Source organism: Megalobrama amblycephala, linkage group LG15, assembly GCF_018812025.1.
Source record: "Megalobrama amblycephala isolate DHTTF-2021 linkage group LG15, ASM1881202v1, whole genome shotgun sequence".
Classification (NCBI taxonomy): domain Eukaryota; kingdom Metazoa; phylum Chordata; class Actinopteri; order Cypriniformes; family Xenocyprididae; genus Megalobrama; species Megalobrama amblycephala.
The window spans coordinates 35,818,468-35,832,392 of record NC_063058.1 but is presented as its reverse complement, the minus strand read 5'-3'; the positions used below and the strand labels follow the sequence as shown (position 1 = coordinate 35,832,392).

The 13,925-nt window shown below is 39.4% G+C and overlaps 1 protein-coding gene across 3 annotated transcripts in view; it reads right to left on the bottom strand.

Moving 5' to 3' along the window:
- The window catches only part of LOC125246949 (A disintegrin and metalloproteinase with thrombospondin motifs 20), a 93,334-nt gene that overhangs the window by 34,330 nt on the left and 45,079 nt on the right, over window positions 1–13,925 (bottom strand). For all 3 annotated transcript variants that reach the window (XM_048158102.1, XM_048158104.1, XM_048158103.1), the window contains 14 exons: window positions 10,043–10,188; window positions 8,702–8,883; window positions 5,234–5,370; window positions 4,866–4,983; window positions 4,608–4,703; window positions 4,206–4,372; window positions 3,721–3,850; window positions 2,625–2,751; window positions 2,333–2,543; window positions 1,350–1,514; window positions 929–1,093; window positions 728–847; window positions 488–595; window positions 124–288 (listed from right to left, as the gene is read on the bottom strand). In XM_048158102.1, coding sequence (XP_048014059.1) covers window positions 124–288; window positions 488–595; window positions 728–847; window positions 929–1,093; window positions 1,350–1,514; window positions 2,333–2,543; window positions 2,625–2,751; window positions 3,721–3,850; window positions 4,206–4,372; window positions 4,608–4,703; window positions 4,866–4,983; window positions 5,234–5,370; window positions 8,702–8,883; window positions 10,043–10,188 — 2,037 coding nt within the window. The remainder of the gene's footprint in view (window positions 1–123; window positions 289–487; window positions 596–727; window positions 848–928; window positions 1,094–1,349; window positions 1,515–2,332; window positions 2,544–2,624; window positions 2,752–3,720; window positions 3,851–4,205; window positions 4,373–4,607; window positions 4,704–4,865; window positions 4,984–5,233; window positions 5,371–8,701; window positions 8,884–10,042; window positions 10,189–13,925) is intronic.

The following is a 13,925-nucleotide window of genomic DNA, read 5'->3' as shown; positions in this document are numbered from 1 at the left end:
ATGAATGAATTGAATTGAATGATGGTTGAATGGATGGATGGATGGATGGATGGATGAATTGAATGATGGATGGGTGGATGGATGGATGGACGGACGGATGGATGGAATGATGGATGGACTCACCGGCGTCCACTCTCCCTCCCTCCACTGACCGCAGGGACTGAAGCACACAGAAGAGTCAGCGGGACGCTGCAGGTGAGCGCAGGACGACTCTTCAGCCACACCGCCCTGAGCGTCTCTGCAGCTGACGTAACGCTCCCGCCGGCCCTCACCGCACGACACCGAGCACTGACAACAACACACAACAATCTACTTTATAATGGAATAGTTTGTGTTTTTTATCTTTGTAACATATTTGATCCATCAGGCTTTTATGGCTCATTTAGTGAGAATACAGAGGAAAAACAGCCTAAAATATGTAATTTGGTGCAGATGCTGATATTTATATGGACAAAAGTAAGATGAAATTCTGGTGTGTGTTACTCACAGTCGTCCATGAGCCATATCTCCACTGTGTGTGTCGTTGACCCGCTTCTGCTGGTCTTGGTGTGTTAAACACTGATGCTGCGCGAGGACAAACTGACAACTCACAGTCCTACACACACACACACACACACACACACACACACACACACTGAATTTATGGTGAGCAGAAGATAATTCATTCAAAAACATTAACAAATCGTGCTTATTCCAAACTTTGGAGTGGTTGATCAGATGTGTTCACCTGACTGTCTCGAGGTCTGGCGGCCGCGTTACACTCCCTGTCGTCCAGCGTCTCCCCGTACGCTCCCGACACACACCTGACCGCACGCATCTGATAGCCCTGACCGCAGCTCACCGTACACTGCAAAACACCGTCAGCATCAGAGACGCACAACCTCTGAACAAACCGACGAGACAGAGCAAGACAAGCAGCGTTCCTCACCGGACTCCAGCCTCCGATCTGCCAGGACGCACATTCGGGAAGCTCACAGCTGCCCACCGCTGAGGGTTTGGTGTTCGGGTCGCAGCGCTGCTCGCTCAGCTGCTCATCCCCCAGAATGCAAAGCACCTGCCTGTGTCGGACGCCCTTACCGCACGTCGCCAGACACTGATGTCAACAGAGACAATTTTAAACAATTCAATTTAATATTTTAAAAATGCATTTATATGATTCAGTTCAGATACAATTTGATTAACGATTCAACCATCCAATCAATCAAATCAAGCCCCGCCCTACATTTGTTCTTGTTCCAGAAGTGGTTCACTCAGATGTACATCTCAATAGACAAGAAAAGACAAGCGCTACTTCCCTTTCATGCTGACTTTAGTTGTCGTGTGGTATGATGAGTGTTTGGTGTCAGTACCTCGCTCCACTGGCTGGCCGTCCAGTCGGGACAGGGCACGTCGCTGCAGGGTTCGCTCAGGACTCTCTGCTGCTCGTCACACTCTCGCTCCACCAGCCTGCGGCCCAGATTGTTCATACAGTACGCCTGTCGCGTCCGGACGCCTCGTCCGCAGCTCTTCGAGCACTGCAACCACAACAGCATTGAATCATGAGAAACAACGTTAAAAAATACACACAAATCTACAGATCCTTGTGTTAAAATACGTTTGTATCAGGGTCAAATTTTAGGGTAAACTTTCCTTGGATGATACAGAAGAGTATTTTGAGACTTAAATTTCAGTTCTCATGAATTTCATACAATGAGGTTTTCGTTTTGTGTTGATTGAACTGCATGGAAACAAATGGAGGGTCAGTTTGGGCCCAAAACAAAAGCTGTAACAAATTGTGTACAGCCTTTCCCTAACACATCTATGTGTCGAAACTTTGCATGCACATTCATGACCCTAAAAGAAAAATAGGGACCAAATTTCAGCAAGAAATAAATAGTTTAACCAGTGTTTCAAGCAGTTTGAAATCAAATGGTGTCAAATTGACCCCAACACAACCGGATGGGTTTAGGACAGTTTTTATAGTATTATTATTAAAGTGCCCTATTATGCTTTTTTGGATATGACCTTTCATGTAGTGTGTTCAGATATGCTAATGAGCATTTGGTTTCTGACCAATCACAACAGACTGAGCCATCTGACCAATCAGAGCAGAGCAAGGCTCTCGGAAAGGCGGGGTTTAGAGCGACCGAATCTTTGATCGAAGCGTTTCATATACTGTGAGAAAAGAGCTGATGCTGCAGTGGATATTATGAGAGAAATTAAAGTGTTTTTGGACCTTGAATGCATTTAGACCTATTGCATGAGACACCAAAACAAAAAAAAAATACAACCTTTAAAACAGCATAATAGAGGTACTTTAATAAGTGAGGATATGAGCTGTAGTGTGGGTCACCTGAGACCAGGCGCTGTACTGCCAGCTCTTGAGCAGACAGTCACCATGACAGGCCTCTCGCGTCTGCGGTTTGAGCAGGTCTGCGCAGGCGCGGCTCTCCACGCGTTCACTCAGCCTGTTGCTCTGGCTGTAGCGCATGCACAGCACGTCCAGCGTACGGTAACCCGGACCGCACTTACTGGAGCAGTCGCTCCTGCCCGCCACGTGCCACCTGAGGAGTTTTTTCAGTCTTTCAGTTTTTCTTTTGGTGCATCACTAGAATAAGACACGAGAGCTGTTTGTGTGCATGTACCTGAGTTCACAGTCACTATTGCAAGGCTCCGTCGCGCCTCTGGGTCGAGGTAGATACTCACATCTCTGCTCCGAAACCACCAAGTGATCGCTCTTACGAACACACACGGCCTTCCGTCTCCGCTCACCTGCAGACGAACACACACATGTGAAGCGTAAGTGACTGCCTTTCAACTACAGAGGTGTTTAGGGACAGAAAACCAAAAAATACACTAGAGTGTGATGAGGAAGAGATGAGAAAAATCAGAGAGGTGTGAGAAAGAGATGAGAAAAACCAAAGTGTGATGAGAAAAATCAGAGAGGTGTGAGAAAGAGATGAGAAACACCAAAGTGTGATGAGAAAGACACAAGGAAAATCAGACAATAATCAGAGAGACATAAGAAAAAACAGAGAGCAATGAGAAAGAAATGAGAAAGACCACACAGTAATGAGAAAGAGATGAGAAACACCAGAGAGTGATGAGAAAGGGATGAGAAACACCAGTGAGTGATGAGAAAGGGATGAGAAACACCAAAGTGTGATGAGAAAGACACAAGGAAAATCAGACAATAATGAGAGAGAGAGATGCGAAAAAACAGAGAGTGATGAGAAAGAAATGAGAAACACCAGAGAGTGATGAGAAAGAAATGAGAAACACCAGAAAGTTATGAGAAAGAGATGAGAAACACCAGGATGCCATGAAAAAAGAGATGAGAAACATCAGAGAGTGATGAGAAAGAGATGAGAAACACCAGAAAGAGATGAGAAAGAGATGAGAAACACCAGAAAGTGATGAGAAAGAAATGAGAAACACCAGAAAGTGATGAGAAAGAAATGAGAAACACCAGAAAGTGATGAGAAAGAAATGAGAAAGAGATGAGAAACACCAGAAAGAGATGAGAAACACCAGAAAGTGATGAGAAAGAAAAGAGAAAGAGATGAGAAACACCAGAAAGAGATGAGAAAGACATGAGAAACACCAGGATGCCATAAAAAAGAGATGAGAAACAACAGAGAGTGATGAGAAAGAGATGAGAAACAACAGAGAGTGATGAGAAAGAGATGAGAAACACTAGAGAGAGATTCGAAGGTGTTTAAGGAAAGAAAACCAAAAAACCTTGACACATGCGGCTGCACTCCTGCCACGAGCCCGTCGGATCCCACACAAACTGCTCCCGCTGCTCCTCGATGGGAATACTGAAGGAATATCTGACGTCAGGATTATACAAGTTTCCCACACACAGAACCTGAGATGACAGGAAGTTCACAAAGCTTGTAAATCAGTGGTATTATACTGCGGAATCTTTTTATGATCAATATTTCTCTCTTTGTCACTTAAAACAAAAATACTGATAAAAAATGTTTATTTTTTTCAGTGTGGTCCTAATCAGACAAAAAAAACGAAAAAAAGCTGATGCACAACAAGATATTTAGATGGTTTCCGTTCTTATCTTGTCATGCTGGGTGGTCCCGGCCACAGTGAAATCTGATTGGTTTAAAAACTGCAGTGGTTTTGATTCATTTCACTGTAAGCGATTACTTGATGCTGAATCGTGTCACACTGCACTTTTAGAATGGCTGCATTTATGTTGTTCGACTTGCCTGCAACACAAGCTCCTCCTCTAACCGTTGCGTGCAGTTGATCCGTTCCACTGTAGTGTTGGATCCACTGTACTCAATCTCTGCTCCCTTAAAGGTGATTTCCCTTTTAAACATGGACACCACAAAGTTCCCATTCAGGAGGAAGTTGGACTGACTGTCAGACAGAGCTACAGATCAGAGGATGAGAAGGATCAGAACTGGACAGATCAGATGTCACTGATTTACTAATTTATGGTTTTTCTGAAAGAGTTTGCATGTGCATTCTTCACTGTACTATGTAAATATCATGGCATGTGAATATGGAAAACATTCAGAATGTATAGAGCACCATGGTATTATTATCTGATACCATCACTGTAACACTAGGGTAATCTGGTCTGGTAATGTATGTACTGAACTCACCGAGGTAGTTATCATCTTCTGGTGATCCTGAGTAGCTGACCTGCTTTATATCTATGTTGGTAGCACCAGCTGGAATCCGAACCACAATGTTATATCCTAAAACAGCAGAGAGTGATGAGAAAGAGATGAGAAACACAAGAGAGAGATGAGAAAGAAATGAGAAAGAAATGAGAAACACCAGAGAGCGATGAGAGAGCAATAAGAAACACCAGAAAGTGATGAGAACGAGATGAGAAACACCAGACACGTAAATCTCACCATATTGTGCGTTGTTGAAGGTTCCAGCGAGGGTCTTACATGACGAGTTGTCTCCTCCACAGACACCACACTTATCATTTCTTGCCTTCGAGTTCAAAACGTGGTCACAACCTGCTTGCTAAGATACACACACACACACACTCAGATAGTCAGTTTCCATTTGAATCACACAAATGTCCCATATGCACATACCATATATTTACCGTGCTTATTTTAGACATGTAGTGTGGTAACATGATGTTTTTTGGATAAATACCATAGTTGTACCATGATATTCTTTGAATTACCTTATAAATATCATGGTATATGAATATAGTAAACAAGCAGCACCATGGTAAATATCAAAGTACCGTAGTATTATTTCATACCCGGCAGAGGCCTTGTACACAGATGTCATACGTGTCCGGTCCACACGGGGTTCCGTCGACAACTCGATCCCTCAGCTGATAGTACGCCATCGTCCCCGTGACACGACAGAAGAGTTTACAGCGATCTTTCATCAGAACTGAGAAACAAGAGAGACGAGTGTGAGACGTGAACCCACTGTGATATTTCAGTATTATTCTGCCATTTCTGTACTTTACCAATAAGTTTTTTTAAGAAATCAATACATTTACTCAGCAAGAATGCATTAAATTGATGCATTGAAGTGACAGTGAAGACATTCAAATAGATGAGAAACACCAGAGAGTGATGAGAAAGACATGAGAAAAACCAGAGTGGGATGAGAAAGAGAAGAGAAATACCATATAGGGATGAGAAAGAGATGAGAAACACCAAACAGTAATGAGAAAGAAATGAGAAACACCAGAGAGAGATGAGAAACTCCATAGAGTAAGGAGAAAGAAATGAGAAACACCAGAGAGTGATGAGAAAGAGATGAGAAACACCAGAGAGGGATGAGAAAGAGATGAGAAACTCCATAGAGTAAGGAGAAAGAAATGAGAAACACCAGAGAGGGATGAGAAAGAGATGAGAAACTCCATAGAGTAAGGAGAAAGAAATGAGAAACATCAGAGAGAGATGAGAAAGAAATGAGAAACACCAGAGAGAGATGTGAAATAGATGAGAAACACCAGAGAGAGATGTGAAATAGATGAGAAACACCAGAGAGAGATGAGAAAGAAATGAGAAACACCAGAGAGAGATGTGAAATAAATGAGAAACACCAGAGAGAGATGAGAAAGAAATGAGAAACACCAGAGAGAGATGAGAAATAGATGAGAAACACCAGAGAGAGATGAGAAATAGATGAGAAACACTAGCGAGAGATGAGAAATAGATGAGAAACACCAGAGAGTGATGAGAAAGAGATGAGAAACACCAGAGAGAGATGAGAAAGAGATGAGAAACACCAGCGAGAGATGAGAAAGAGATGAGAAACACCAGCGAGAGATGAGAAATAGATGAGAAACACCAGAGAGGGATGAGAAAGAGATGAGAAACTCCATAGAGTAAGGAGAAAGAAATGAGAAACATCAGAGAGGGATGTGAAATAGATGAGAAACTCCATAGAGTAAGGAGAAAGAAATGAGAAACACCAGAGAGAGATGAGAAAGAAATGAGAAACACCAGAGAGAGATGTGAAATAAATGAGAAACACCAGAGAGAGATGAGAAAGAAATGAGAAACACCAGAGAGAGATGTGAAATAAATGAGAAACACCAGAGAGAGATGAGAAAGAAATGAGAAACACCAGAGAGAGATGAGAAATAGATGAGAAACACCAGAGAGAGATGAGAAATAGATGAGAAACACTAGCGAGAGATGAGAAATAGATGAGAAACACCAGAGAGTGATGAGAAAGAGATGAGAAACACCAGAGAGAGATGAGAAAGAGATGAGAAACACCAGCGAGAGATGAGAAAGAGATGAGAAACACCAGCGAGAGATGAGAAATAGATGAGAAACACCAGAGAGGGATGAGAAAGAGATGAGAAACTCCATAGAGTAAGGAGAAAGAAATGAGAAACATCAGAGAGGGATGTGAAATAGATGAGAAACTCCATAGAGTAAGGAGAAAGAAATGAGAAACACCAGAGAGAGATGAGAAAGAAATGAGAAACACCAGAGAGAGATGAGAAATAGATGAGAAACACCAGAGAGAGATGAGAAAGAGATGAGAAACACCAGAGAGAGATGAGAAAGAGATGAGAAACACCAGAGAGAGATGTGAAATAGATGAGAAACACCAGAGAGAGATGTGAAATAGATGAGAAACACCAGAGAGAGATGAGAAAGAGATGAGAAACACCAGAGAGAGATGTGAAATAGATGAGAAACACCAGAGAGTGATGAGAAAGAGATGAGAAACACCAGAGAGTGATGTGAAAGAGATGAGAAACACCAGAGAGTGATGAGAAAGAGATGAGAAACACCAGAGAGTGGTGAGAAAGAGATGAGAAACACCAGAGAGAGATGAGAAATAGATGAGAAACACCAGAGAGTGATGAGAAAGAGATGAGAAACACCAGAGAGTGGTGAGAAAGAGATGAGAAACACCAGAGAGAGATGAGAAATAGATGAGAAACACCAGAGAGAGATGAGAAAGAGATGAGAAACACCAGAGAGAGATGTGAAATAGATGAGAAACACCAGAGAGAGATGAGAAATAGATGAGAAACACCAGAGAGAGATGAGAAAGAGATGAGAAACACCAGAAAGAGATGAGAAATAGATGAGAAACACCAGAGAGAGATGTGAAATAGATGAGAAACACCAGAGAGAGATGTGAAAGAGATGAGAAACACCAGAGAGTGATGAGAAAGAGATGAGAAACACCAGAGAGTGGTGAGAAAGAGATGAGAAACACCAGAGAGTGATGAGAAACAGATGAGAAACACCAGCGAGAGATGAGAAATAGATGAGAAACACCAGAGAGAGATGAGAAAGAGATGAGAAACACCAGAGAGAGATGTGAAATAGATGAGAAACACCAGAGAGAGATGAGAAATAGATGAGAAACACCAGAGAGAGATGTGAAAGAAATGAGAAACACCAGAGAGAGATGTGAAATAGATGAGAAACACCAGAGAGAGATGTGAAATAGATGAGAAACACCAGAGAGAGATGTGAAATAGATGAGAAACACCAGAGAGAGATGAGAAAGAGATGAGAAACACCAGAGAGAGATGAGAAAGAGATGAGAAACACCAGAGAGAGATGAGAAATAGATGAGAAACACCAAAAAAATGATGAGAACGAGATCAGAAACACCAAAAAGAGAGATGAAAAAGAGATGAGTTCCCAGTTTTCCACAAAATGTGAAACAGCTAAAACTACAGCATAGCTGGACTTGCATTTTTAGCTGGTTATGTCGATTATTTAGTTCTTTGGCAAACCTGCAGAGCTTGAAACAGTTCAGCTACTCTCACAGCTCTGAAACATGTCAGTAGCTTTAGGATACTCACTCTCTGCCCTCCAAAAACATGTCAGAGCAGCAGAGAGTGTTTCTGATTGGCTAATGAAGTGCGGCCCGCAAGTGTTTTTCTTTGACAGAGACCAATGTGATTTCTCCATTTCATCTGTCAGAGAGTAACTGTACAGCATTCACTTCAGATAAAAGCATCTGCCAAATCCATGAATGCAGTCGAGACACTGAATGTGTGCTATTCAACAGTGTTTGACGAGCTCAGCAGATTTGTATTGTGAAGCGGCGCTGTAAGGCTCCTTCATCAGTCCTGACGACTGTCTGCGGGTGTGTCTGTCTGCCTGAATAAAACCATTAGAATAATAGCTGCAGGTTTGATCTGACACTCATCTCTGAAAGCAAGACCAGCTGTGTGTGTGTGTGTGTGTGTGTGTGTTCTGACAGGTCAGAGGTCAAACACACTCACTGCCGCTGTACTTCGGCACCCAGCGGACGGTGGGCGGCAGTCCATTGATGTTGAAGTGTTTCCCGTCGAACTGCGCGCACTGCTCTTCCCTGAAATCCCTCCGGCCGCGGGGACACGGATCCGTGTTACACGAGCGGAACTTCATTCTGCGGCCGACACAAAAACGGCCTCCGTTCCTCGGCCTGAGAGCCATAAAGAGTTTTGAGCTATTACAACTTGAAAGAATGAATGTGTGTTTGATCAGCCTATAATGGGAGTCTTTTGACAGGAAGAAATTATTTTATATGAAAAAAATCAATGAAATTTGTAGATGTGCGCAAACTTCTTAATTAAACAGAAATACCAGAATTCTTTTGTAAAATGACATTAATCCTATCTTTTAGGACCATTAAGATTATATTTCACTGTAAAATTTAAAGAAAGATTTGATAATTTGCCTAAAAAAATGTAAAATCATTTTTTAAATATACTTTTAATGACATATTGGGGTGAATAAATATCATGTTGCAAAATAAGTAAATTACAGAAGAGGATTAGGGCCAAGCAATAACAACAAAATAAAACCATCTCAAGATTAAAGTCATTATAATGCAAGATTAAACTCGTTAAATTTCCAGAAAAAAAGTCGAAATACAATGTTGAAAATAAAATCTTTTAATTTCAAGAATAAAGTTGTGTTTTGAGAAAAAAAAAACGATGAAAAAAAGTCGAAGAAAAATGTCAACAATAAACTCACTAAATTTTGAGAATAAAGTCGTGTTTCGAGAAAAAACTCGTTAAATTTTTTTTTTTAATAAAAGTTGTAATAAACTCACTAAATGTTGAGGAAAAAATTGTTGCATTTTGAGATAAAAATGTCAACATAAATTGTAAATTAACACTAAATTTAGAAAATAAAGTCATTGTGTTCGAGAAAAAAAACTTTAATTTTGAGAAAAAAAGTCGAAGTAAAATGTCGACAATAAACGTACAAAATTTTGAGAATAAAGTCATATTTCGAGAAAAAAAACTCATTACATTTCAAGAAAAAAATTGAAATAAAATGTCGACAATAAACTCACTAAATTTTGAAAATAAAGTCGCGTTTCCATATTTTCTTTCAACTTTTTTTCTCAAAATTTAACAAGTTTTTTCTTGAAACTCGATTTTATTCTCAAAAATGTAATGAGTTAATTCTCAAAATTTTATTTCGACTTTTTTCTCAAAATTCAACAAGTTTGTCACAAAACTTGAAATTTAATTAATTTATTCTCTGCATTATAATGATTTTAATCTCGAGATGGTTTTATTTTTTATTATTACTTGGAGTGTGTGTGTGTGTGTGAGTGTGTGTGTGCTCACTCAGGTTTATTGCAGTCTCTGGTTGTGCTGCGTGTCCCTCCTCCACAGGTTCTGGAACACACACTGTACGGTCCCCAGGGGCCCCACTCACCATGAACCGGCTTCATGTCCATCTCCTTATTCACACACATGCCGTGCCTGCAGTGCTGCAAATACACACACACACACACACACACACATAATACATCAGAAATGTGGAACTGTAGCTGCTATCAAACGCTCTCAAGATCAGTGACTCTGAACGCTGCAGAACTGCATCATGGACATCATGTCGTCTCTGACAGCACACGCTGTCGTGACTCGTCTGTGTTTGCCGTCACCGGCGTGAGCGTGTCCACCCCTCGGTCCAGACAGACACAGACCTGCTGGCAGCGCTCGAGCCCTCTTCATGCGCGGTAACCGAAGCCGTCGCTCGAATGGCTGTGGAGCTGGAATGCAGGACAGGCTGGCGTCTGTCTCGCTGCGTTACGCTGGCCTGTCGCTGGCACACATGCGGCGGAGACGGACGCACCGAGCTGCTGCCGCGATAAGGAAACCCAAGCGGGCAGATAAGAGCGACAGAACTCATTACAGTCTCCCTCTCTCTCCGTGTCGCTCACGCCGCTCCTTCCGATATTCACATCTGGAACATTGCTCTCTTTTCTTTCAAACCTCTTCTTGCATTTATTGACCTCATTTTACTAAGTGATGATATCAGATGAAGATCCTGTGGTATATGCCATGGTACTGAAATTCATTTACTTTATTTATTTCAGATTTACCATGGTACTACAATGACACATTTTGTGCCAAAAACGTGATTGTAACAAGTCCCACAGTACTGCCACCAGAAAGTGTAGCATCACAGTATTTGATGTCTCAGAAACACAATCTCCCTCCAAACAGGAAACATAATTATACGGGAGAATAAAAGAAACGGACAGAGCGAGCGTGAGATCCGGTGTCGCTCCTCATGACTGCTTCATTCATAACTCTACGTGTGATATACATCTCTGACTACAGGCTTCTCTTTCACCTGATACAATAAAAAACGTTACACAACAGCGTTCTGCTGGAATTTACAATTACAGTCATTACACAGTCAAGAGCGTCCGCTCAGAAACGAGACTCGCTGCTAATGACCACACAAATGTTCCCGCGGATGAAGCTCTCGGGGATTATCCTAAAGCCTGGCAACACGATACTCCTCGCTTTGGGAGAAGAAGGAAAGGAAGGATTAAACAAAGACTACGGCCATAAAACTAAACAAAATTAAATTAAGAATGCTTAATAGTGGATGCAATAGTTTGTCATTTTCTTTTCAGAAGCATCACGAAAAATGTCATTTTCACCACATTGAAAACATTGAATTATACAGCTAGTTTCAAAGCGAGCATTTTATGCATCCTAAATGCACACAACTAAAAACAATTATTTGACAAATTTACAGCCTGGCTGCTAATTAATTATTATGTTTAAGGAAAACGACCTTGGTAAACAAGTGCACAAAAAAAGTTATTAACAGCAAAATTGTTGGTTGTGCGGACAATATAATAAATAAACAAACAAACAAACAAACAAACAAACAAACAAACAAACAAACAAATAATTGTTAAAAAAATTAATTAATAAAAAAATCATTTTAAAAAATAAAATAATGCCAAAACTTTGGGACAGTTGTTTAAAATAAAATAATAAAATAAAATAAAATAAAATAAAATAAAATAAAATAAAATAAAATAAAATAAAATAAAATAAAAATTTGAAAAAGTTATTAACAGCAAAATTGTCGGTTGTGTGGAAAATAAATAAATAAATAAATAAGTAAATAAATAAATAAATGCTACAACTGTGGGACAATTGTTAAAAAATAAATTAATAAAAAATAAAATAAAATAATGCCAACTCATTGGGACAGTTGTTAAAAATTAGTTAATTAAAATAAAATAAAATAAAATAAAATAAAATAAAATAAAATAAAATAAAATAAAATAAAATAAAATAAAATAAAATAAAATAAAATAAACAAGTGCACCATCTTTTCAAAAAAAGTTATTAACAGCAAAATTGTTGGTTGTGTGGAAAATGAATAAATAAATAAATAAATAAATAAATTTAAAAATAAATAAATAAATTAATTAATTAATTAATTAATTAATAAATAAATTAATAAATAAATAAATAAATGCTACAACTGTGGGACAATTGTTAAAAGAATAAATTAATAAAAAATAAAATAAAATAATGCCAACTCATTGGGACAGTTGTTAAAAAATTTTAAAAAAATAAAATAAAATAAAATAAAATAAAATAAAATAAAATAAAATAAAATAAAATAAAATAAAATAAAATAAAATAAAATAAAATAAACAAGTGCACCATCTTTTGAAAAAAAGTTATTAACAGCAAAATTGTAGGTTTTGTGGAAAATACATAAATAAATAAATAAATTAATTAATTAATTAATGCTACAACTGTGGGACAATTGTTAAAACAATAAATTAATAAAACAAAATAAAATAAAATAAAATAAATAAAATAAAATAAAATAAAATAAAATAAAATAAAATAAAATAAAATAAAATAAAATAAAATAAAATAAAATAAAATAAAATAAAATAAACAAGTGCACCATCTTTTGAAAAAAAGTTATTAACAGCAAAATTGTCGGTTGTATGGAAAATAAATAAATAAATAAATAAATGCAACAACTGTGGGACAATTGCTAAAAAAATAAATTAATAAAAGGTAAACTAAAATAAAATAAATACATTTTTATTTCCCCATCTTGGAGTTGCATGCAAGGCTGTCTTGCACCTGAACAGACGTCCATGTTTACAGTGTATTGTCACAGAAATGACCCCTAGCACACTAACAGAGCTCTATAAATGCAGGTTAACTAAGCGGTTAGCTGGTGTGTGCCGCTGCATAACTGAGTCCATATTCTGACCCTGCAAACCTGAATCTATTTGCACACGTCTGTCTTTTCATGAGCTCTGTTTCATCTGGAATATCTGCAGTATGTTCCTCAAAGGTTCGCTGTAAGATGTCAGACAGAGAAGAAACACAGAGGAGAGGGTGAGTAGGGAGAAGTCTGTGTGGGAGGATGTGAATATCGCAGGTCTGGTGCGATTGTGGTTTTGTCTGATGGGACGTTTCTGAGAACGAGCTAAATATGGACCGAACCGCTTTACCGCATCACACGCAGGTGTTTTGTGCTCCAAGCCGCAGCTAAACAAATGCAAATGCTTCTCTGGAGCGACCTCACAAAAACACTTTCACACTTATGTTGCAAATCACACAGTGTGCAACTCGACACGCTGCTGGCATCGTGGAGAACCGCAGGACACGTATGCGCAATCACGGCCACACGGATCCGACGTGTGATACGAGTGTGTGTGGTCCTGGTATTCCCAATGGTATGAGGACAAAATATTCCCACAATTTTTGGTCCCCATGAAGAAAATAGCTTATAAATCATAAGTGATGTTGTCTGAAAATGTAAAAAACCATTACGTCTATGGAAAGTCACCATAAAACAAGGAAACCCAATGTGTGTGTGTGTGTGTTAGACTGATTGTAAATGGCGAAGTGTGTGCGCTGGCGCAGTAGAATAGACCCGGACCACCGGGAGACCCGAGTGCCGCACATGAGAGCCGTCAAAGTCTAAAGTCTGAAGCCTTAAAGGCATTCCACTCCCCGCTGCCATTTTCATGTTTACAGCGCCTTTGTTTAGCTTGAAAAGGTGCTGTGGGAGAGAATCACAGCTTGAAAGAGGCTCCGAGGAAAAAAAGAAAGACTAAAGGAGGGGTAAAACAGAGTACGCACACACACTTGCCATATGTATGGGCTGTTTGTTCTGCCAATAGAAGCATCTGGGTCCGTCGTGACCTTCAATTAGACT